Source organism: Phocoena phocoena, chromosome 6, assembly GCF_963924675.1.
Source record: "Phocoena phocoena chromosome 6, mPhoPho1.1, whole genome shotgun sequence".
Classification (NCBI taxonomy): domain Eukaryota; kingdom Metazoa; phylum Chordata; class Mammalia; order Artiodactyla; family Phocoenidae; genus Phocoena; species Phocoena phocoena.
The window spans coordinates 28602668-28628875 of NC_089224.1; the positions used below are offsets into that span (position 1 = coordinate 28602668).

At 33.5% G+C, this 26208-nt stretch overlaps 1 protein-coding gene across 1 annotated transcript in view; it reads right to left on the reverse strand.

Annotated features, from left to right (window-relative positions):
* Positions 1 to 26208, reverse strand: part of ERCC6L2 (ERCC excision repair 6 like 2) — a 138260-nt gene that overhangs the window by 58639 nt on the left and 53413 nt on the right. The window contains exons 7-12 of the mRNA XM_065878831.1: positions 23027 to 23167; positions 21902 to 22015; positions 20920 to 21039; positions 14613 to 14684; positions 13849 to 13994; positions 3014 to 3109 (exon numbers count right to left, since the gene is read on the reverse strand). Coding sequence (XP_065734903.1) covers positions 3014 to 3109; positions 13849 to 13994; positions 14613 to 14684; positions 20920 to 21039; positions 21902 to 22015; positions 23027 to 23167 — 689 coding nt within the window. The remainder of the gene's footprint in view (positions 1 to 3013; positions 3110 to 13848; positions 13995 to 14612; positions 14685 to 20919; positions 21040 to 21901; positions 22016 to 23026; positions 23168 to 26208) is intronic.

Genomic DNA, 26208 nt, shown 5'->3' on the forward strand with positions numbered 1-26208 from the left:
CCCCAAATAGACAAAGCAATCTTGAGAAAGAAAAACGGAGCTGAAGGAAACAGGCTCCCTGACTTCAGACTATACTACAAAGCTAAAGTAATCAAGAAAGTATGATACTGGCACAAAAACAGAAATATAGATCAATGAAACAGGAGAGAAAGCCCAGAGACAAACCCATGCACATATGGTAACCTTATCTTTGATAAAGGAGGCAAGAATATACAATGGAGAAAAGGCAGCCTCTTCAGTAAGTGGTGCTGGGAAAACTGGACAGCTACATGTAAAAGAATGAAATTACAACACTCTGTAACACCATACAGAAAAGTAAACTCAAAATGGATTAAAGACCTAAATGTAAGGCCAGACACTATAAACCTCTTAGAGGAAAACATAGGCAGAACACTCTATGACATAAATCACAACAACATTCTTTTTACCCACCTCCTAGAGAAGTGGAAATAAAAACAAATGTAAACAAATGGGACCTAATGAAACTCAAAAGCTTTTGCACAGCAAAAGAAACCATAAACAAGACGAAAAGACAACCCTCAGAATGGGAGAAAACATTTGCAAATGAAGCAGCTGACAAAGGATTAATCTCCAGCTCACGCAGCTCCAATATCAAAAAACAACAAGAACCCAATCCAAAAATGGGCAGAAGACCCAAACAGACATTTCTTCAAAGACATACAGATTGCCAACAAACACATGAAAGGATGCTCAACATCACTAATCATTAGAGAAATGCAAATCAAAACTACAATGAGGTATCACCTCACACCGGTCAGAATGGCCAACATGAAAAAATCTACAACAATAAATGCTGGAGAGTGTGTGGAGAAAAAGGAACCCTCTTGCACTATTGGTGGGAATGTAAACTGATACAGCCACTGTGGAGAACAGTATGGAAGTTCCTTAAGAAACTAAAAGTAGAACTACCATACGACCCAGCAATCCCACTACTGGGCATATACCCTGAGAAAACCATAATTCAAAAAACACATGTACCCCAATGTTCATTGCAGCACTATTTACAATTGCCAGGACATGGAAGCAACCTAAGTGTCCACTGACCGATGAATGGATAAAGAAGATGTGGCCCATATATACAATGGAATATTACTCAGCCATAAAACGAAACAAAAATGAGTTATTTGTAGTGAGGTGGATGGACCTAGAGTCTGTCATACAGAGTGAAGTAAGTCAGAAAGAGAAAAACAAATAGTGTATGCCAACACATATATACATGGAATCTAAAAAACAAAAAAATGATTCTGAAGAACCTAGGGGCAAACATGAAAAAAGACACAGACGTAGAGAATGGAATTGTGAACACGGGGAGGGGGAAGGGTAAGCTCGGAAGAAGTGAAAGAGTGGCACTGACATATATACACTACCAAATGTAAAACACAGCTAGTGGGAAGCAGCTGCATAGCACAGGGAGATCAGCTCGGTGCTTTGTGACCACCTAGAGGGTTAGGATAAGGAGGGTGGGAGGGAGATGCAACAAGGAGGGGATATGGGGATATATGTATACGTATAGCTGATTCATTTTGTTATAGAGCAGAAAGTAACACAACCTTGTAAAGCAATTATACTCCAATAAAGATTAGAAGAAAAAAAGGGAAATGGAGAAAAAAACAGTAAAAAAAAAAAAAAAAGGATCATACACCATGATCAAGTGAGATTTATCCCAGGGACACAAGTATGGTTCAATCTCTGCAATCAATCAATGTGATATACCATGTTAACACATTAAAGAATAAAAATCATAGTATCATCTCAATAGATGTGGAAAAAGCTTTTGAAAAAATTCAACATCAATTTATGATAAAAACTCTCAATAAAGTGAGTACAGAGGGAACATACCTCAACATAATAAAGGCTATATATGATAAGTCCAGAGCTAACAACATACTGAATGGTGAAATATTGAGAGCATTTCTCTAAGATCAGGAACAAGAGAAGAATGCCCACTCTGGACACTTTTATTCAACATAGTATTAGAAGTCTTTGCCACAGCAATTAGGCAAGAAAAAGAAATAAAAGTATCCAAATTAGAGAGGAAGAAGTAAAACTGTCAGTGTTTACAGGTGACATGACACTATACATAGAAAATTCTAATGATGCCAGCAAAAAACTACTAGAGCTCATCAATGAATTTGGTAAGGCTGCAGGATACAAAATTAATAAATAGAAATCTGCTGCATTTCTATATGCTAACAATAAACTATTAGAAAGAGAAATTAAGAACATAATTCCATTCACAATCACATCAAAAAGAATAAAATATCCAGAAATAAATTTAACTAAGGAGGTAAAAGAACTTTACTCAGAAAACTATAAGACACTGATGAAATGGACTGTATAAGAAAGCTGGGTTTCAATGCTTTATGATCTGGTCCAAACATCCACTGCAAGAACCTTTTGTCAGCCTCATTCCCCACTTACTTATAAAATATATGAAATGATTCTTTCAGATTTGATCAAGGAGCACATGTTATAGGTTAATCCCTCTTTATGTACAAGATGTGGAAGAGGAATTTGTTTTAGAGTCAGCACATTAATTAATTTCCCATAAGGATGTACTTTAGTCTACTCCCATATCCTGAAGTTGCTGAACCCATGCTTGAATTTCTCTGTGCTCGCCTGTTGACTTGGGATTATTGCTTTTCTCTGCTGGTTCCTTCATCATAAAAATTCTCCCACGAGTTTCTCAAAACTTCTGATCTACTAGTAGTGACCTTTCTATTTTCCTGCAGTACTGGGGATTTATTCTTTCTTCTAAATTAATCTTGTCACAATAATGGGATTTTGAGATGAATGGAAAATTAATGGCTATTATCAGCCTGCCATTTGGATTCAGAAGTTCAGGGTTATCTTAAATAAATGCTTAAAATTTTTTTTACAAGGTCTTCCCTATCTTCTAATGACAGTCATATTGTAAGCAACCTAAAAAATTCAGGAGCATTTTTAGATTAAAAGTATTTGCAGGTCACTTTAAATTCTGTCACCATTGTACCTGTCAATTGCTTGAAGATCATTGGCTGGATTCCATGTAGGATCAAATAATATCACCACATTGGCACCAACAAAATTGAGGCCTAGTCCACCAGCCCTGGAGTAAACAGAAAAGAGCACATTAAAACAGCAAAAATAAATTTGGCTTTCTAACTCAATTATGCCAGGTTTCTATAACCAAATCAATACAATATTACATTAACATTATAAAAGTAAGGTGATTAAAACACAATATGCCACAAGTAAAACAGCTATGGAACAATTTTTTTTTGTACCACTCTAGAATATCCCTAAGAAATTTGAGCATTAGAGACCATGTAAGTAGGTTGTGCTGGTTTTTACATTTTTTTGGATACTCAAATACTATTCTCGAAGATTTTCCTAACATAAGTTTTAAAAACTGCTAGTATACTCCAGCTAAATAAATATACACACTTTAAAAAAATGTGCTTCTCCTTATTCCTCCCATTAAGTACAGCTAAAAACCCTGGGCATTATATATAAAATAAAACACAAGATTATGAAAGGTAGAGAGAACACAGATTGGCTAGAGACCACAAAAACCTAAGGAATGACATGGCAGTGAGTTCCCTGGCTTTATTTTTGCCTAATATATCCCACATTGGGTTCTGGAGAAGCCAGTGAACTGGAAATGCCAGCAGCCAACAGTCATAGACCAAAAAAGCCCCAAGAAAAGCCTTCTTCCTTTAGCCAAAGAACCAGGAAAGATACAGAGTTTTAAGACAGAAAAATGTTAGATAATGAACAGCCTATTCTTTCTTGCAAACACCACAGAAAAAAAATCTGTGGCTCCAACCCTAACCTGGTCAGCAAAGGCTAAGTGAGGAGACTAAATTCCACCTTTGACAGTAATGAGGTACCTCTCATTCTCACTCGGGTGGTGTCAGAGAAGATTGATTGAGGAGCCAGAACTTTTCATTTCTGCCCAGCTATAACCAGGCCCCTCTGTAGTGTGGGTGGAAGCCATGGAGAAATAGCAATGAAGTGCCTCAAACTCAGGGTGTCAACAGAGGCCAAGCAAGAGATACGGATTTCCAGCCCATGTGGCTGGCATGGTGTCTGGGTAAAACAGAAGTTTTAAATAAGATACAGCGTTTCATAACATAATACTCAAAATGTCGAGCATACAATAAAAAATTACTAGTCTTACCAAGGTCTAGGAAAATCTCCATTTCTATAAGAAAAGACAATTAACATACGACAACACTGCAAAGAAACAGATGTAGGAATTATCTGACAAGGATTTTAATGCAGCCACAATAAAAATGCTTCAAAAAATAATTACAAATATGCTTGAAACAATTAAAAATAGAAAGTCTCAGCAAAGAAAGAGAGGATACCAAATGAAAATTTTAGAATTGAAAAATTACTGAATTACAAAACTTGCTGGATGGACTTGATAGTACAGTGGAGATGACAGATAATAGAATCAATAAACATAAGAGCAGTTCAATACTATTGATATTTACCCAATCTGAACAACAGAAAGCAAATATACTGAAAAAAAAAACCCACATTCTTAGAGGCCTGAGGGACAGTAACAGAAGAGCTAACACTTCTATCATTGTAGTCCTGGGAGAAAAGAGAGAGTGAGACTGAAAAAATATTGAAAGAAATATAACTGAAAACTTCCCAAATTTGGGAAAAGAGATAAACTTACAGAATGCAGAAAGTTGCATGAACTCCCAGAATGATAAACCCAAAGAAACCTATGCTAAAATACAGCATAATTAAACTTCTGCAAACAAAAGACAAAGAAAAACTCTTGAAAGCAGTCAGAGAGAAATGATACACAACTTTTAAGGTAACATCAAATGACAGTGGATTTCTCATTAGAAACCAAGGTGGCCAGGAGGAAGCAGTACATTTTCAAGTGCTCAAAGAACTATCAACCCAGAATTCTATATCCAGCAAGAATATCCTTCAGGAATGAAAGGGGAATCATGACATTCTCAGATTAAGGAAAACTAAGAGAATTTGTCACCAACAGACTTAGAGGAAAGATAAAATAAAACAACTAAAAAGTCAACCAATATCTAGTCCTGTCAAATTTACCTCAAAAATGTTTTTTTCACGAGTCCTGTCTCCATTCCTATTTTCACTTGCCCTAGGTCAAGCTTTTATGTCACACCTGTATGTATTACTTCAGTGGCTTCCTGTCTTCCCTTACCTCAGACCTTAAATCCATTCCCACATTACATAAAATAATTCTAAGCACAGAATATAGAAAACTAAGTATGCCATTCCTGTTTAAAACCCCTCAATTCTTTGGAAAGCCAAAGCTTTATCTTCATTTAATTGACCTGTGGTTAAAAGATATAATGAAAAGAAACCACGAAAGATATATGTATATTTTGACAGTTTTTAAAATATGATATTGCTTAATGGATTTGATAGATTCATTTTTCTATCAGTCAAAACATGTCAGAATACAAATAATTCATTTTGGAATGAAGTTTATTTCTAAAGATATCTTTTCTAAATGTATCTTTTAGCAAAACTGAATACATAAAATGCTTGTCTACTGAGTTAAAGATTTCAGCTGCCTGCATAGCATATTAGATTTTACCTAAAAATAACTGTTATCTTCTCATGTTTTGAATTTTCTGGGTCTAAACACCGTACACTTAATAATTATTTTTTTATATAATAATGATAAAATTTTGTATTTTTTAAAGGGAAGGTAAAATTAAAATCCAATAATAAAATCATTTTCTTTGTTTTTCTAATCTCAATCTTCAAAGCCTTCACTGAGGCTTTCTCTTGCTGATTTTCCCTTTTCAGATGCTTAGACCATCATGTAACTCACACTTAGATAATGCTTTACACTAGATACTAACCATCCAGGGAGGGAAAATGTTAATAATCTTCTCTTATACAGTTTCTATCAAAATAGAAAAAAAATTAACATTTATTGAGCATCTACTATATACCAGGAATGGTGCAAGATATTTTCATATATTCTATTCTTTCATCCTCAACACAGCTCTATGAGCTAACTATTATTCTCATTTCACAGATGAGAAAATTAAGAATCTGAAATACCGATTAACTTACTCAAGGTCTCTGAGGTGGCCAGTGTCTGGATTCAAACCCAAGTATCGTGACTTGTTCAATATTCAATAGAAATTGAATTTTCTCCTTTGGAAAATTATTTATTAGAGGCAACAGCATAAAGATGTCACAGAGACTTAAACTCAAAGAAAGAAGTTAGGTGGGATAAAGAGGAAGTTTGGGAAAGGATTAAAAAAATGGGTAAATTACGGGAGTGGGTGGGATTTAGATACCCAACAAGTAGAAGAGAAGTTAGAAGTTTATCTGCCTACTATGGTGATGGGGAAAATTCTGAAGAAACAAGGTTCATAAGATTATATAATTAGACTAGTTATGTGAAAAATCAACCAGTTATAATCAAAATAAAATTGGAAATCAAGAAGTATTTTCTAACACTTAACACCAAAAGTAAGTCTAGTCAACTGTTCAGTTAGCTTCTTGTCAGTAACATATGCATGAATTTATTTCAGATGCCCTAAATGAGTCACAGGAAGGTCACCACTTGAGGTAACAATCTTCAAAGATTTTCTGAAGTTACAACTTAAGACTGTCCGAGTTAAAGCAGAGGCAATGTTTCCTTTAAAGAAAAAAATAATCTCTAAACTCTATCTCTAGAGATCAGATGAGTCTCTATTTGACGATAATACAACTCAGAATCATAAACTTTCAAACATATCACTCCTCTCATATGGATAACAGCAAAGGCTTACTCCTTAAGCAATAAAATATTTAGACTATAGCCCTGTTCAAGCTGAAGAATGGTATTAAGATAGATTGCTAATAAACATGCAGGCTATTCATTCCTTAAGTCTTCCACATTCTATTTTGTGTCAATAAATATGTAAAAATATATATTTTAACCATATCTTAATATTCCACAAAAAAATTCTGTCAATGAATTAAATATTACTGTTATGTATTAACTAGTATAAAAGGTCGAATGAAGTAGTCACTTGAACAAATACTTCTGAGAAACCTAAATATAAGAGATACCATGTTCGTAGATAGGAAGGTTCGATAGCATTAAAATGTCACTTTTCTCCAAAGTCATTTATAAATTCAGTGATTACAATAAAAATCCCAACCCAAGGAAAAATGCCAGATAACACTTCCTTAATTAATTGAATGAGATGATTATGGAAAGCAAAGCTTTAAGGTGTTGACATTTCAGAATAAAGATAATTCAGAGAACAAGGGCTTAAAAAAAAAAGGACAAAATCAGTTATTTAAAATAAAATAATAACATCAGAAAATGACATTTTTCAGAATATAGAGCAAAAAAGATAAAAATATGAAGTAAGAGTCCAAGTTCAGAGGTTTAATGAATCATTGTAGGGGAATTCCCTGGCTGTTCAGTGGTAAGGACTCCGAGCTTTCACAGAGAAGGGCCTGGGTTCAATCCCTGGTCGGGGAACTAGATCCCATGAGCTGCATAGTGCGGCCAGAAAAAAAAAAAAAGAATCATTGTAGGAGCCCTAAAATCAGATAACCTAGTGTCTGAGAGAAATACCAAAGGAAATGGAAGAGAAGCCATCTCAAAGAAATAATCAAAGAGAATTTTCCAGAGTTGAAAAATACAAGCCCTCAGATTATGCCCAGCAAAATAAATGAACTAAAACCCCAGACCAAGACTCAAATATCACTGTGAAATTTCAGAATACAACAGATGAAGAGAAACTCTTGTGAGTTCACAAAGAGGAAGGAGAATCAGATTGGCAATAGACAAAAATTCAGCAACACTAAATACCAGAAAACAATGTTGTAATACCACAAAGATCTGAGAGGAAATTATTTTCAATCTAGAATTCTACAGTTGGCCAAAGTAGCAAGTGACAGAGCACATAAAAGACATTTGCTGATATTCAAAGATAACATAAAATTTACTTTCTATATATTCTGGCGTACAAAGTTATTTGTTAAAATAGCTGACAGACGAGGGCTTCCCTGGTGGCGCAGTGGTTGAGAGTCCGCCTGCTGATGCAGGGGACACGGGTTCATGCCCCGGTCCGGGAAGATCCCACATGCCGCAGAGTGGCTGGGCCCGTGAGCCATGGCCACTGAGCCTGCGCGTCCGGAGCCTGTGCTCCGCAAATGGAGAGGCCACAACAGTGAAAGGCCTGCGTACCGCAAAAAAAAAAAAAAAAAAAAAAAAGCTGACAAATGATATGTACAGGTGACAAGAGTAGAAGAAAGGGTGGATGTGTGCTAATGCTAATACCACACATTACAAGTACTTAAAAGATACTGTAGAAAGTTGCTGGACTAAAAATCAAAGATTGAAGTATATTATTTCAGGTTAAAAAAGTAATTTATAGACAAATAATAAAAATAAAAATAGTAAAGAGTGTGTGGAAAATGGGGAGGGAGGAGTGTAAGTAAACGAAATCCTCCTCTAACATAACAAAGAGTCCAAGCTGTTTAAAGCTGATAAACTAAAAGATAATGAAGAATTAGGATTCTGGCAAAAATGATGGGCTGAGCCAGTGTGAAACTCTTTTGTTTCAACACCTAGAAATTAAATATAAATTTTTGCAAAACAAGGAAAACAAAAACTGAGCATATGTCTTTTGAAAAACATAGCTAAAGAATGGATTTATTATGTCTTGTAAGGTTCTTTAGGTAACAAATGTAAGGACTTGGGTAACAAATCACTCTTTGAATTCAGTCACAGGGAAACAGGAATCCAAAACTTCTCTTGTCCTGCTTGGGATGCCTAACAAAGAAGTTAAAGTAAAATCACAGTAATGGAGAACTCCTACAACCAGTCTCCAAAAGATTTCCACAGAGGAAAGAAGCCCCACTGAAGATAAGCTCAAAATAAAAAATTACAAAATGTGTGAAGAAACCATCTACCATAAGCAAAAGCCAGAGGGAAGAACAAATAGAAGGATTAGCACCCCCCAAGCACAGGAGTTAATAGAACAAAAATACCATTCAAAAAGATATTTTTAAAAATGACTAAAATTACTAAAGAAATAAAAAAGCTAGAAACCATAAAAAACAAAATATATGTAAAACTGATCAGCTAGATTTGAAACATATAAATAAGACTTTTTAAAAAATTGAATATATTCCTATGCTATACATTGCATTGCCATGACTTCTTTATTTTGTACCTTTCAAACCCCTTCACCTATCTCACCCCTTTCCCCCGGCAACCACTAGCTTGTTCTCTGTATCTATGAGTCTGTTTCTGTTTTGCTATGTTTGTTCTTTTGTTTTGTCTTTTAGATACCACGTATAAGTGAAATCATATGGTACTAGTCTTTCTCCATCTTATTTCACTTAGATTATACCTCTAGGTCCATCCATGTTGTCACAAATGGCAAGATTTCATTCTTTTTATGGCTAAGTAATATTCCATTGTGTATATATATGTGTGTGTGTGTGTAATCTTTATCCACTTCATTTATCAATGGACACTTAGGTTGCTTCCATATCTTAGCTATTCTGAATACTGCTGCAATGAACATTGGGATACATATATCTATTCAAATTAGTGTTTTGCATTTTCTTCAGGTAAATGTCCAGGAGTGGAATTGCTAGATTGTATGATAGTTCTATTTTTAATTTTTTGAGGAACCTCCATACTGGTTTCCATAGTAACTGTATCAGTTTACATTCCCACCAACAGTGCACAATGGTTCCCTTCTCCCCACATCCTCATCAACACTTGTTATTTCTTGTCTGTTTGATAACAGGCATGAGGTGATAACCTCTTTTTGATTTGATCTGCATTTCCCTGAAGATTAGTGATGTTAAGCACCTTTTCATGTGCCTGTTGGACATCTGTATGTCTTCTTTGAAAATGTCTATTCAGGTCCTCTGCTGATTTCTTAATTGGATTGTTTTTTTTGATATTGAGTTTTATGAGTTCCTTATATATTTTGAATATTAACCCCTTATTGAACATATCATTTACAGTTATCTTCTCCTATTCAGTAGGTTGCCTTTTCATTTCATTGATGGTTTCCTTCACTGTGCCAAAGCTCTTTAGTTTGATGTAGTCACATTTGTTTATTCTTGCTCTTGTTGTCCTTGCCCAGACAGATCCAAAAAATATTACTAAGATCGATGCCCAGTAGTGTACTACTTATATTTTCTTCCAGGACTTTCATGGTTTCAGGTCTAACATTAAAAGTTTAATCCACTTTGAGCTTATTTTTGCATGTGGGGTTAGAAAACGGTCTACTTTCATTCTTTTTCATGTATCTGTCCAATTTTCTCAATATCATTTTTGAAGAGACTGTCTGTTCCCCACTGTATATTCTTGGCTCCTTTGTCATAGATTAATTGACCATGTAAGTGTGGGTTTATTTCTGCGCTCTCTACTCTGTTCCATTGATCCATGTGTCTGGTTTTGTACCAGTACCATGTTGTTTGATTATTATAGCTTTGTATACCAGACATTTGATTCTGAAATCAGGAAGCATAACACCTCTAGCTTCGTTCTTCTTTCTCAAGATGCTTTAGCAATTTGGGATCTTTTGTGGTTCCATACAAATTTTAGGACTATCTGTTCTGTGAAAAATGCCATGGGTATTTTGATAGGGATTGTATTGAATATGAAGATTGCTTTGGGTTATATGGACATTTTAACAATGTTAATTCTTCCAATCCATTAACATGGTATATCTTTACATTTATTTGTGTTGTCTTCAACTTCTTTCATATTTGTGTTATAGTTTTCAGTGTACATATCTTTTACCTCCTTAGTTAAAATTATTCGTAGTTATTATATTCTTTTTGACACAACTGTAAATACAATTGTTTCCTTAATTTCTCTGATAGTTCGTTATTTGGTATAGTAATGCAACAGATTTCTGTATGTTAATTTTGTGTCCTGCAACTTTACTGAATTTATTTATTAGTTCTAATAGTTTTTTGGTAGTGTCTTTAGGGTTTTCTATATGTAGAATCATGACATCTGCAAATACTGACAATTTTGCTTCTTCTGTTCCAATTTGTACGCCTTTTAATCTTTCTTATCTGATTTCTGTGGCTAGGAATCACTGTACCATGTTAAATAGAATTGGTGAGAACTGGGCATCCTTCTTTTGTTCCTGACCTTATAGGAAAAGTTTTCAGCTTTTTACCATTGAGTATATTATTAGCTGTGGGTTTTTCATATATGGCCTTTATTATGTTGATGTATGTTCCCTGTATACCCACTTTGCTGAGAGTTTTTATGGTAAATGGATGTTGAATTTTGTCAAACTCTTTTTCTTCATCTATTGAGATGACCATATGATTTTTATTCTTCAATGTGTTAATGTGGTATATCACATTGATTGATTTGCAGATATTACTTTAAAAAAACATTATTTAAAAAATAAGAATGCTTATGTGTGTCTTATAAAACTTAGCTCAAGACAAGATTCTATGTCATTTAATACTTTGTATTTAAGGACTTATGTGTGAAATTACTTCTTGAATTCATTCACAGGAAAATGGAAATCTAGAGCTTCTCTGCTTGGGCCTTAGTTGCAAGAATTCAAGAATTTTAGTGCTCAACAGTTAAGTAGCTCACTCATCATATATAACACTTGATTCCTCATTTTAAGTAATTTTTTTTTCTTTTTTCTTTTTTTTTTGACCATGCCGTGCAGCTTGTGGGACCTTAGTTCCCTGACCAGGGATTGAACCCAGGCCATGACAAAGAAAGTGCCAAGTCTTAACCACTGGACTGCCAGAGAGTTCCCAAAGTAATTTTTATTTTGACTTAGTTTTCCATTTTTTGTATTTTATATGTTTATTTTAAAAGTCCCTTGAGATTACTTTCTAAAATATACAAACAGCTTATACAGCTCAATATCAAAAAACAACCCAATCAAAAAATGGGCAGAAGATCTATACAGACATTTCTCCAAAGAGGACATACAGATGGCCAACAGTCACATGAAAAAATGCTCAACATCACTAATTACTAGAGAAATGCAAATCGAAACTACAATGAAGTATCACCTCACTCCAGTCAGAATGGCCATCATCAAAAAGTCTACAAATAATAAATGCTGGAGAGGGCATGGAAAAAAGGGAACCCTCCTACACCGTTGGTGGGAATGTAAATTGGTACAGCCACTATGGAAAACAGTATGGAGGTTCCTTAAGAAACTAAAATAGAGCTACCATATGATCCTGCAATCTCACTCCTGGGCATATATCCAGAGAAAACTATAATTTGAAAAGATACATGCACCCCAGTGTTAACTGCAGCACTATTTACAATAACCAAGAAATGGAAGCAGCTTAACTGTCCATCAACAGATGAATGGATAAAGATGTGGTATATATATATATATATATATATATATATATATATATATATATAATATACACACACAATGGAATATTACTCAGTGATAAAAAAGAATGAAATACTGCCATTTGCAGCAACATGGACGGACCTTGACATTATCATACTAAGTGAAGTAAGCCAGACAGAGAAAGATAAATATCATATGATATCACTTACATGTGGAATCTAAAAAAAAGGATACAAATGAACTTTCCAAAGAGAAAGAGACTCACAGAGAAAGGGAGGGGAGGGATATATTAAGACGATGGACGATGGGATTAACATATATATGCTACTAGAGATAAGACACATAACCAACAGGGATCTACTCTATAGCACAGGGAACTATACTCAGTATTTTGTAATAACCTATAAGGGAAAAGAATCTGAAAAAGAATATATATATATATATATATATATATATATATACACACACACATATATGTGTATATATATAACTGAATCACTGTGCTGTACACTTGAAACTAACACAAATGACACTGTAAGTCAACTATACTTCAATTTAAAATAAATAAATAAATAAATAAATAAATAAATAAAAGTCCTTTAAAATTCTTTTTGAAAGATAGTGGAAGCACATCTAGATGTTGAAAGTTACAGATTTGTTACCCCCCAAAAGGGATTAATCTTAGGTGTTTATATCAAATCTTTCTCTAAAGTGAGTGTATTTCTTAAAAAGTTTATTGAGAGATTCATAAATAGGTGTTAGAACTGATTTAACTTCTATAAAACCTATAAATGTTGAGCTGCTCTGCTTGAGACCAGGTAGAGACAGAGGAGGGAAACTCCTGGCCCACTAAGCACTGTGGGTTCTCAAGAGCTCCCTGATCACAGTTCGAAAACCACTGCTACCTATCATTCTCAGCTATTTGATTAATAACTTGATTATGCAATTAAGTCTGATTGCTCTAACCACAAGACATGAGTCAAAACAGTACAGAAAATTTCTGAGGAAACATCCATTTTTTGGATTTAAAAAAAATAAAGCCAGGGCTTCCCTGGTGGCACAGTGGTTGAGAGTCCGCCTTCATCGGCAGGAGACACGGGTTCGAGCCCCGGTCCAGGAGGACCCCGCATGCCGCAGAGCGGCTAGGCCCGTGAGCCATGGCCGCTGAGCCTGTGCATCCGGAGCCTGTGCTCTGCAACGGGAGATGCCATAACAGTGAGAGGCCCGCGTACCGCAAAAAAAAATAAATAAATAAAATAAAGCCAGACATATAAAGAGAATTCAGTGATAAGGGAACTGAGAGAAAAGTTTAGATAAAACTCAAGATATTGTTATTTCAGTCAAAATTAACAGCATTTTTGTTGCTTCTTCTTAAAGCTAAATGAAACAAAGCAATACAAGCATAACCACTGAAAATCCAGTAATAGTTTAAAGATTACCTTAAATCTTAAAAGCAATTAGATAAAAATCAAGTTATCAAATTTTATTTTCTTACATTGTGGAGACAAGGCAAATGTTAACATCTTGTGTACTGTTGAACTCTTTCACAATCTTGATTCTTTCCTCTGATTTTGTATTTCCATCAAGTCGTCGGTAATCAAGCCCAGATGCCATACAGTATTGCTGCAGCACATCGAGCAACTAAAGGAAAGATACAGAGACGTGCAAAGACAAATTCATGGTTTAATAAGTTTCATACCATTATAGAGATGAGCTTTACTAAGTATTAATATTGCTGGTCACAATTTCTTATAATTAAAAGAGCAACAAATACTTTTCTAATTTCTGACTCACATATATCTTCCCATTATACTGAAACTGACTTTAGTGTTCAGTAACCTTTGTTTTAAAAAAAGAAAAAAATCAATCTTTCAGGGGAAAAAAATCAATTTTTAGTTTTTTAAATTAAAACGGAATAAAAAGAAAAGTATTGGCTAACTCATTTATGTAAATATATTACATTATTTTTGCTATTTTCCACATTCTAAAATTTCTTAAGTGTCTTAAAGGACACTTTAATTATTAACAGAAACATCAACAGAGAATTAGAAATCTATCTTTGAGTTTGCTATTTGACAATAAGCAACTCTGATATAATTGAAATTTTAGTATCTCTTTTAAAATTTCTTACCTCATTACCATTTCCTACAGAAGATACATAAGATAGTAAATGTGGCTGGATGCTGTTTTATCTCTTAGACTTTATGCCTCAGGAATTAGGGTTGAGCCAATCAAGAATATGCTTCAGACAAAACTCACCTTGGTGGAAAAGGAGAAAAGAAGAACTTTATCTTTGTTTTGCCTACAACGGTTTAAAAGCTGCTGAAGGACCTGGAAGGGAACCAGAGAACATCAGTGAACCAGTTTCAACAAAAAGTATACTATATACATATAAACATCACTTGAAATTTCCTTAAAAATTACTTTTATACAATATAATCTCAGTTATCTTTTATAATTCCCTTCATATTTTCCAAGTTAGAGAAATAAAGTATTAGATATTACATGAAATTCATCATCATATTGTTAATAATGAGGTAAAGTTCTCAAAGACTTTTATTTCATCTCATCTGGTTTTAATAAAAAGGAAGCATTTTAGATTATGGGATGCATTTAAATGGATTAATTTAATTTCCAAAATACACTTTATTTATACCTACAATATGTTCAGAAACTAAATTACAGAGCAGCATTCCTTTTAGGAAGTATTTAAGTTTTCTCTAGATAGATATAATAAAATGTGTTTAATTTCACCTAGGTTCTAAAAGTTCTGATATTTATTTTCTCAGAATAATCAGTCAGATATACACCTCTTCTCATTTTCTCCCGTTTCTCTATTTACAGTAAGCCCTGAATTCCAGATGTGATTTTGACCTCAAAATGCCAATAATTTGCCCCCATATGCAGCGCTTTTAGGAAGGAAACAAATAATCCAAAACCTGTGTATGAGAGTAGTACTGTTATTTTTAAAAAGGCATTTCTACTCTGGCAATGACAGCTCCAGAACACTGTGGAAAAGCAAACCACAAAGGAAAGAAAAGGAATTTTCTCTACTAAGTATAAGGTTTTACTGAACTATACAATAAACAGCTAATTTTATTTATTAAATGATAAACAAACTTTTAAATAAAAAATTTATACTCAATATAAAATTCTTAATAGTTGAGCAAGAAAAGACATTGTGCTAACTCTGACCTCTACGCAACAATCTCTCAAAAAAAAAAAAGCTGTGGAGTTAAAAAAAAAAAAAAGCTACTCAGACAACCAAGCAAATGGTAAATAAAAATGTCACAGATCAGGTAAACATTATTTTGATACTTGGAGAACATATAAAGTAAATTTTAATTGTATTAGCTTTATTTTTTAATAAAATAACTGAATAAAGCATGTGCATTTGAATTTCACATAATTCATTAACATTTTAAAATTAATATATTTTATATTTTAGAGCAATTTTAGATTTACAGAAGAACTGAGTATACAGAGAACTCCCACAGATTCCCTCCCTCCCTCTCCCCACTTCGGCCTCTTCCCTGAACAGTTTCCCTTATTATTAACATACTGCATTAGGGTGATATATTTGGCTGATGAATAAATACTGATAAATTATTATTAATTAAAGTTCATAGTTTACATTAGGGTTCACTTGTGTTGTACAGTTCTATGGGTCCTGACAAATATATAGTGACATGCATCCATGACTACATTATTATACAGAATAGTTTCACTGTCCTAAAAATTCCCTATTCTCCATCTCTTCTTCCCTCCCTGTAAATTCCTTGCAACCACTGATTTTTTTGTTTCTCTATAGTTTTGCCTTTTCCAGAATGTCATATAGTTGGAATCATACAGTATGCATGACTGGCTCTTTCACTTAGCAATATGCATTCAACGTGCCTCTGTGTCTTTTTGTCGCTTGATATCCTGTTTCTTTCTATTGTTGAATAATTTTCCATTGTCTGGAGGTACCACAGTTTGTTTATCCATCCACCTATTGAAGGACATCTTGGTGCTTCCAAGTTTGGGCAATTACAAACGAAGTTGCCATAACCATCTGTGTACAGGCTCTTATGCAGACATAAGTTTTAAACTAATTTGGGTAAATACCAAGGAGCATGATTAGTGGATCGTGTGGTAAGAATATGTTTAGCTTTGTAAGAAACTGCCAAACTGTCTTCCAAAGTGGCTGTACCACTCTGCATTCTCACCAGCAATAAGAGTTCCTATTGCGTGTTGTCAGTGTTTTGAATTTAGCCATAGGTGTCTAGTGATATCTCGTTTTAATTCCTAATTCTCTAATGACATATGATGTTGAGAATTTTTTCATATGCTTATTTGCCATCTGTATATCTTCTCTGGTGAAATATCTGTTCAGATCTTTTCTGTATTTTAAATTGGATTGTTTATTTTCTTATTGTTGAGTTTTAAGAGTTCCTTGTATATTTTAGATACCAGTCCCTTATTGTTTTGCAAATAAATTCCTACCAGTTTGTGGCTTGTCTTATCATTCTCTTACAGACATTAACATTTTAAGACAAGGATATGATGCACAGAAATCCACTCTGATTGTTTGAGGGTATCATACCTATTACAATTTCAGGTATTCTTGAACATTTTATAGTAAAAGCAAAAAACAGTAATAAGGAAAGTGAATGTTTTTGAACTGAAGGTCTTTATTAGGCTAGTTAAAAAACAAAAAGAAACCCAAAAAAACCTTACTAGTTAAATGAATAACTATAAGCTAAGATCCCTTACTAAAAATTTCAGAAATAACACTGTGGTCACTATAGTTGGAGTCTTAATAATACAGACCCAATGTTTTGTCACTCAGTTGTCCTCCACAGAACAAGACAATCCACCTGTAGGGGAATCCTAAATTTGAGGATGTTCACAGCTAATGAATCTTAGATCTAATTTTTCTCAAATTAGTCGGCCTAGAGATGAACATGACCCTTGTATGATTCCAACAGCACTAAATTGGGTTTCCTAGTCTTGTTTCCACCCTCCACAATAAGACTCTGTGGCATTTCTCAAGGGAATTAAAGGGAAAATGAGGATTCTCATCAGGGGAATGAGTATAACTTTGTGCCCATCCCCTTAAATAGTAGTTGAGGTCAAAAACGACCTTGGCACTTAAGAGAAAGAGCTGGAGTTCATGAGTATAGCTTTGAGGCTATGATGGGTACAGTAGGTATTATGTCCACAAATAAACTGCAGTTGCCAGCTAACCTATAATAAAAGAAGCAGATCTAGGATCGTTTATCACCTGAATTCAAGAAGTACATGCAATTTGGAGTTCTTAACCCCACAGGAAATAATTCCATTATAAGCCTGTAACTTTTGTATTACTAGATCATGAAATGATGTTGCTAATCAAATGATGAAACACAGTCTTGAAAACATATCCCTAGCTTACTACCATCAGTCTCTGTTTTATTGGTGTTCTCCCACAAAACAAGTAAAGTACAGGCTTCCTTCTCATATAAAGACACACACACAGCCTCTGGCAATAATTCCCTTCTAAATATCATAATAAAAATAAATGTAATAATTATCTTAATCAAACACTAGTATTCCTAAATAAGTAACTCTAACAGTATGTTTTAAATCATATAGTTAATGGATATATAAGAATATAAAGTACAGAGTAATAAAATTCCATTTAATTTCAAGAGTGGTAAATTTTTAGTGAAGAATCACAATGAATAAAATTTAAATAAATAGCCATGAATAATGAAGTTTTCAGAGAAGGCCATGATTTCTGGAAATATTCTATTGGCTTAAATTATAGGATTATAAGTGCTCAGTTCTAAACTAACTGGGCTTTTTACATTTCTCAATTTAAAAATAATTAAATAAAAGTCAATATGGATGACAAAAATATTGTTAGGAAATATTGTTAGATTTGAATTATTTGTTGTGATAATAAATCATAGGACGTTCTCTCTAACACAAACTTACTTATTTTAAAAATACACAATTTTTATGAAGTGAGCATAGAGGGAACATACCTCAACATAATAAAGGTTATGTATGATAAGCCCACACTAATATCATACTTAATGATGAAAAACTGAAAGCTTTTCCTCAAAGATTAGGAACAAAACAAGGATGTTCACTCTTGCCACTTTTATTGTACTGGAAGTCCTAGCCAGAGCAATTATGCAAGAAGATAAAAGGCATCCAAATCAGAAAGGAAAAGTAAAACTGTCACTATTTGCAGGTGATATGAGATTATATACAGAAAACCTTAAAGACTCCACCAAAAAAAGTCAGAATATATAAATTCAGTAAAGTTGTAAGATACAAAATCAATATACAAAACTCAGTTGCATTTTTGTAGATTAATAAAGAACTATCAGAAAGTGGAATTAGAATCCCATTTACATTTACATCAAAAAGAGTAAAATAACTAGTAATGAATTTAACTAAGGAGGTGAAAGATCTGTACACTGAAAACTATAAGACACTGATGAAAGAAACTGAATAAGATACAAATTAATGGAAAGATATTCCATGCTCATGGATTGGAAGAATATTGTTAAAATGTTCATACTACCCAAAGCAATCTATAGATTCAGTGCAATCCTTATCAAAATTCCAATGACGATTTTCACAGAAGTAGAAAAAAACAATCCTAAAATTCATATGAAACCACAAAAAACTCCAAAAAGCCAAAGCAATCCTGAGAAAGATGAACAAAGGTGGAAGCACCACACTTTCTGATTTCAAACTATATCACAAAGCCAAAATAATCAAAACAGTATGATATTGGCATAAAACAGACACGTAGATCAATGGAACAAAATAGAGAGCCCAGAAATAAACTGTGCATATATGGTCATTTAATTTACAACAAAGGAGACAAGAATATACAATGGGGAAAGGCTCTCTTCAATAAATAGTGCTAGGAAAACTGGACAGCCACGTGCAAAAAAATGAAACTAATCTTGAAAAGATATCTGCACCCCCCCAGATTCACTGTAGTATTATTTACAATAGACAAACTATAGAAATAATATAAATGTCCATTGACAACTGAATGGATAAAGAAAAGGTGATACATATGTGTGTGTGTGTGTGTGTGTGTGTGTGTGTATAAAATACACAAGGAATATTATTCAACCACAAAAAAGAAGGAAATCCTGCCATTGTGGCAACATGGTTAGACCTTGAGGGCACTGTGCTAGGTGAAATAAGTCAGAGAGAGAAAGACAATTACAGTATGATCCTACTTGGTGGAATCTAAAAAGAAAAAACCTTCATAGGTACAGAGAACAGATTAGTGGTAGTCAGAAGCAGGGGGTGGGGAGTGGGTAAAATGGGTGAAGGTAGTCAAAAGGTGCAAATTTCCAGTTATAAGACAAATAAGTTCTTGGGGATGTAACGTACAGTATGGTAACTATAGTTAACAATACCACATTGATACCTGAAAGTGGCTAATATTAAAAGTTCTCAGCCCAAGAAAAAACATTGTAAATATGTATTGTGATGAATGTTAACTAAACTTAATGGGGCAGTCATTTCTCAATATATACATATATACATTGAATCATTATATTATACACTTAAAACTAATACAATGTCAGATGTCAATTACATCTCAGTAAAAAAAATACACAAGTTTTTATGGTACTCTTCCTAGCTTTTATTTTATTTCATTGAATTTAGACGTCCAAGCAAACTAAACTATTGTATGCTTATGTACATTATGTTTTAAGAATATGTGCATTTTAAGGGGAAAAAACCTATTTTAAATTACTTCCTTTTTATTTTTTGCCAAAAGAAATAATTTATTTTTTCTTAATTAAAACATAATAATTGGGAATTGTTCTGTAAAAATCTGAATCCATAAATAAAGTTTCTTGATAGTTATTAAAGGGTTAAACAAACAAATTCTATTGCAAGGTGGCTTGAAGCTGTATTTCACACAGCTGTCACAGGAAATGCCCAAAGGCCTGGACATGTTTGGAGAACCTAGCCTTACTTTTCACACCCCTCCCTCAGTAATACACCATCAAGAGCAGCACCAACAGGTCAGTTTTCTGGTATACAGCAAATGTCCACTTGCCACAAATGAGATTTAGCAACCTTACAATCTAGGTCGGCAAGTAAAAACAAGAGCCAGAAAATTCAGTCTAGACATAGAGGGCCTGTCCACCTTGAACTCTTCAAGTAGTTAGTTCCTTTCTCAAATTTGGAACTACTGGCTATCCTCATCCTCTTATTTGGCACTAACATTTTTATTTCTGGTAGATTACTTCCTTAAACATTTGAAGACAAGATATTATATATGTGGTGACAGCATACATTTTTAACAGGGCATGAATCCAATACATCAATAAGGAAAGTTTGAAGTACACTTGATATAACTACTACTAACTGAGAAATCTATCATACGCAGGGTTCGTAGTGAGCTGATAAAATTATACCAGTTGTCTTTGGTCACTATCTCTTCTGAATGATTGGGCATCTGTTCTGATAAATTGGTGTCCCTGTCATACCATTTAATAAATATATTGTATATCATCCTTGCGTGTATGCAAACTGAAAGAAGAATACTTACCTTCATTTTTCCACTGTATTTTGGGTCAGAAAGTGTTTCAAAGGCTGCATCTTTGCTTTTCTGCACAAAATCTGGGAATTTGGAAAATACTTGATCACATATCTTCTTGATAAGTGTTTCCTTAAGGGGGAAAGGAAGGAGAAAAGAAATCTCAACACAATTTAAACCTGTATAAATTGAAATCATTTAAGAAAAAAATCTATTTAGAAGGAATATATATTCCTTCCTAGGTTGAAGATTTTACCTTTTCTAATTCAGAAAACCTTAAAGTGATATGTTAATCATATATGGCTTTGATGAGTTCTGAGATAGTGATATAGCTATCAATTTTGCTGTTAACTTTTTTTAAAGATTTCCAAAATAAGGAACTGAATACTTCCCAGAGAGCAGTCTTTTAAAATTACATTTGAACAGCCTCAAGCCTATCACACAAAAAGAAAATGTAAAATCATTATATAAAAAAGTTTTAAAAAGATCTTTTTTATTTACATTGTGCTTTAGAATAAGACACAATTGAAATGACTAAAGTAAACGACTGCATGTATACCTAAATTTTGAAATTACTGATTTTTGCTAGTTTGGGAAGCACTCCTAATATTTAATATACAGATTATTATAAATCCTCATTTTAATCCAGTAGATAAGATAAATGTAATTAGACACATTATTAGTGGAATTAGGACTGATTCATCAAATATCTTTAATTAGTAATTATACCAAAAGATGTTAGGAAAATAAATATATCAACATTATCAGAGGCATAAAAAAGTTATTTTAATATAAGGTTAACTTTTCTCACTTTGATTAAAATTTTAAGTGCATATACTTCTTTGACACCTAAATTAAAAAAACAAGCAAGTCAGTTACCTCTTAAATTTCATACAAAAATAACTTAAGGGTATTTGGCTAAGAAATTTTATACCAAATATAGAATACTTATACCAAATAGCATCACAAAGAAATTTAAAAAGCCAACCCAAACCTGTTGTTTGGAGGTGCTAGCAGCCTGCAGTAATGCAACATGGTTAGCTACCTTCTGAAGGACTGCAAGGTAACTGAAATACAAGGTTCTCACTGTTTCGCCATGTGAATTGGTCTGTAACCAGAAAAGTACAGAAAATAAAAATAAGCAACGGACTAACATGGCTATGTAACTACTTACATCACAAAATATGCCACTTACAATAATACTTATTATCCAGTTACTATTGGCACAATACGCTCTGAGAAAATAATGGTCAACTGATATACAAAATATCCATGAATCACTAATGTGGAATCGTAGTTTTGGTGAAACATACACAATGATGTTTTTAATCAAAGAGGGGAGAAAGTCCTCATTCCAGGAAGTATACACAGTGATAGAAATGCTGCCATAAGAGGTTCCTGGTCATAAAACTCTACAGTGTGGTGATGGTGTTACATAGAAGCCTTTACTCTCTCCGCTCACCCATTCCAGTTTTCTAGAAAACTGTGCTATTACAAAAATGTGAAGTGGTTAAGTCAGCAAAATAAATGAGATATGGAATAAATACCAATCTAGATAAATATTTACTTATGAAGTCCCTCTATGCATGTGGATATGAGTTGATAATAAAGTAGCAAGGTGAAGAAAGGGCAGGAAATACATAGATTTTTTTAAAAAAGCATAAATGAATATTTGTTTCCAAATAAAAATAAAATACTTTACTGTACTGATACAGTTTCTTTTAAATTAACATTCACTCTCAGATTAGAATATTTTAAGTCTGCTATCAAAGAGGAAGTATTATCCATTGATAATGAGAAATTTACTGGAAATGAAATGAAATTTCAAGATTAAAGCAGGATACTTCCCAGTAACAGTTGAAAGGGAAGATATAAAATTGGAGCTACTTTTAAAAACTAGTTTTTTGAAAAGATACTGAATATTGTATTTTGCTGTGATTACTATTTGATATTGTAAAATCTTTTGGAAAATTATTCCCTTTTCTTAAATTACAGCTACTAAAACTAAAGAACCATGTGAGGAAAAGTTATTTTATCTGCTACTTACTTTGATACTATCAGAATACAGTACTCTGTAATCAAAAGCAAGATAGTAAAGATATCATACGGAAATGCTTACCTTATAACAACAATTTCTCCTTTTTCGGCCACTGCTGCAGGTACAAGGCTCAGAAGATTGAAGTATCAAAGACACATCTTCTGTTTCTAGTACTGTTTGATAGACGGCTTTCTGAAAATCTGTCAGAGAACAATATACCATCTGCCAAGATAAAATACAAGGTAACTATTAGTATCTTTTTAATAGCAATAATACTCACAATGCACATCAGGTTTCATAGACTGTAATAGTGAAAACTGCTCATAAATTTATATTTTTTCTGGATACATCATTATACATAGGAGAATATAAGAAAATTTCTCCTAATTCTCCCATATTCTATGCTACAACCCTACCCTAAAGTATACAAATTATAACTTACTTTCCAAATAAATCTCATAGTTTGTTCTTTAATTAAAAAAATCAAAATATGAAAAAAGTATGTAATTTCCTTATAAATTTCTCAACATATTATTGTGGGTCTTTTCAGGGGTCTATATTATTAGCCCATCATGCAAGTAAGTGATTAAAGTTTAGGTCAAATAAAAAAACTAGAAAAGGAAAAAGGGAAGATTTTTAGAACAATGGTATGGATAATACTTACTGAATTACTTGAAAATTTAGAAAAAAATTAAAAACTTCCTATTACTGAAAACAGGATAAAGCATTTGCATTTGATATCTTGCTATAAATTCCCAAGATTAGTAAAGATAAGAATTAAGTAAATACACATAAAAGCAAAACTTGTAGAAGTTGCTACTTTGTGCCCAAATTCAAGAAAAGAAAAAAATATAAGAAAACAATGCCACAAAGTTATAGTGGATACAGTTTGCCTTATATTTCTGGTAGTACTGGAAATTGGTAAAATTCTTCTACATATAGCTGTATGTAACCAAGGTCATAAAACTAAATATATCCATATCAGGACTTTGAGGAATGTGAATAGGGGAAAAGCCACCTATTTTTAAATATTTATATGTGTGTATCACTATAATAGAATATTACTGCAAAAAAAAGATGCATGGTGCATATGAGAATATTGAAGATGGGGTCAACGATTAAGGTACAGAGGGAAATTCTGAGTTATTATTTTCCTCCAGGTTTACTAAGATATATTTGACATACAACATTGTGTAAGTTTACAGTGTACAACACTATGATTTGATATGTGTATTTATTGCAAAATGATTACCACAGCAATAAGGTTAGTTAACACATTCATCACTTCACATAATTACTTTTTGTATGTGTGGTGAGAACACTGAAGATCTATTCTCTTATCAACTTTCAAGTATACACAGTATTGCTAACTACAGTCACTATGCTGTACATCAGATCCCCAAACTATTCATCTTATAACTGGAACTTTGTACCTTTTGACCAGCATTTCCTCATTTCCCCTAAACCTGAGCCTCTGGCAAACACCATTCTACTCTCTGTTTCTGTAAGTGTAGCTTTTTTTTTTTTTTAACTCCACATATAAGTGAGATCATACAGTATTTGTCTTTCTCTGTCTGATTTATTTCAGTTAGCATAATACCCTCCATGTTGTCACAAATGACAGATTTCCTTCTTTTTTATGGCTGAATAATATTCCATTCTATATACATACATATTTTCTTTATTCATTCATCTGTCAACAGACAGTAAGGTTGTTTCCGCATCTTAGCTATTGTGAATAATGCTGCAATAAACATAGGAGTTCAGGTATCTCTTCAAGAGTAATTTCATTTCCTTCAGGTACACGATCATCCCTCAATATCTGCAGGGGATCGGTTCCAGGACCCACCTCCCCTATGTTTAACAAAATCTGTGTATGCTCAAACCCCTTATATAAAATAGTGTAGTATACTTGGTCCTCTGTATCTGCAGATGTGGAACCTGCAGATGCAGAGGACTGACTGTATACCTGGAAGTGGGATTGCTGGTAATTCTATTTTTAATTTTTTGATGAATCTCCATACCATTTTCCATAGTGGCTATACCAATTTACATTCCCACAAACAGTGCACTGGGGTTCCCTTTTCTTCACATCATCACAACACTTGCTACCTCTTGCCTTTTTGATAACAGTCATTCTGACAGGTGTGCACTGATATCTAATTGTGGTTTTGATTTGCATTTCCCTGATGATTAGTGATATAGAGCATCTTTTCATGGGTCTGTTGGCCATCTGTGTGTCTTCTTTGGAAAAAAGTATGCTTATTAGGTCCTCTGCCCATTTTTTAATTGGATCGTTTGGTTTTTTGCTATTGAGTTGTATGAGATTTCATATATTTTAAATGAGTCCCTTATCAAATATATGGTTTGCAAATATTTTGTCCCATTCAATAGGCTGCTTCTTCATTCTGTTAATTGTTTCTTTTGCTGTACAGAAGCTTTTTAGTTTGATGTAATCTCACTTGTTAATTTTTGTTTTTGTTGCTGTGCTTTTGATGTCATATCCAAAAAATCATTACCAAGGACTTCCCTGGTGGCACAGTGGTTAAGAATCCGCCTGCCAATGCAGGGGACACAGGTTCAAGCCCTGGTCTGGGAAGATCCCACATGCCGCGGAGCAACTAAGCACGTGCGCCACAACTACCAAGCCTGTGCTCTAGAACCTGCAAGCCATGAAAGCCTGTGCACAGCAACAAAAACCCAACACAGCCAAAAATTAATTAATTAATTTTAAAAAATCATCGCAAGACCAATGTCAAGGAGGTTTTCCCCTATGCTTTCTTCTATGAATTTTATAATTTCAGGTCTTACATTTAAATCTTTAATCCATTTTGAGTTAATTATTATGAGTGGTGTAAGACAGGAGTCCAATTTCATTCTTTTGCATGTGAATACCCAATTTTCCCAGCACCATTTATCAAAAAGACTGTCTTTTTTTTCTCCATTCAGTACTGGCTCCCTTCTAAAATACTGGTGGACTGTTTACACATGGTTTATTTCTGGGCTCTGTATTCTATTCCACTGGTCTATGTATCTGTTTTTATGCTAGCACCATACTGTTTTGATTACTGTAGCTTTGTAATATAGTTTAAAATCAGGAAATGTGATGCCTCCAGCTTTGTTCTTCTTTCTTAGGATTTATTTGGCAATTTGGGGTCTTTTGCGGTTTCATACAAATTTTAGGATTGTTTTTTCTATTTCTGTGAAAGATGTCATTGGAATTCTGATAGGGAGTGTATTGAATCTGTAGATTGCTTTGGGTA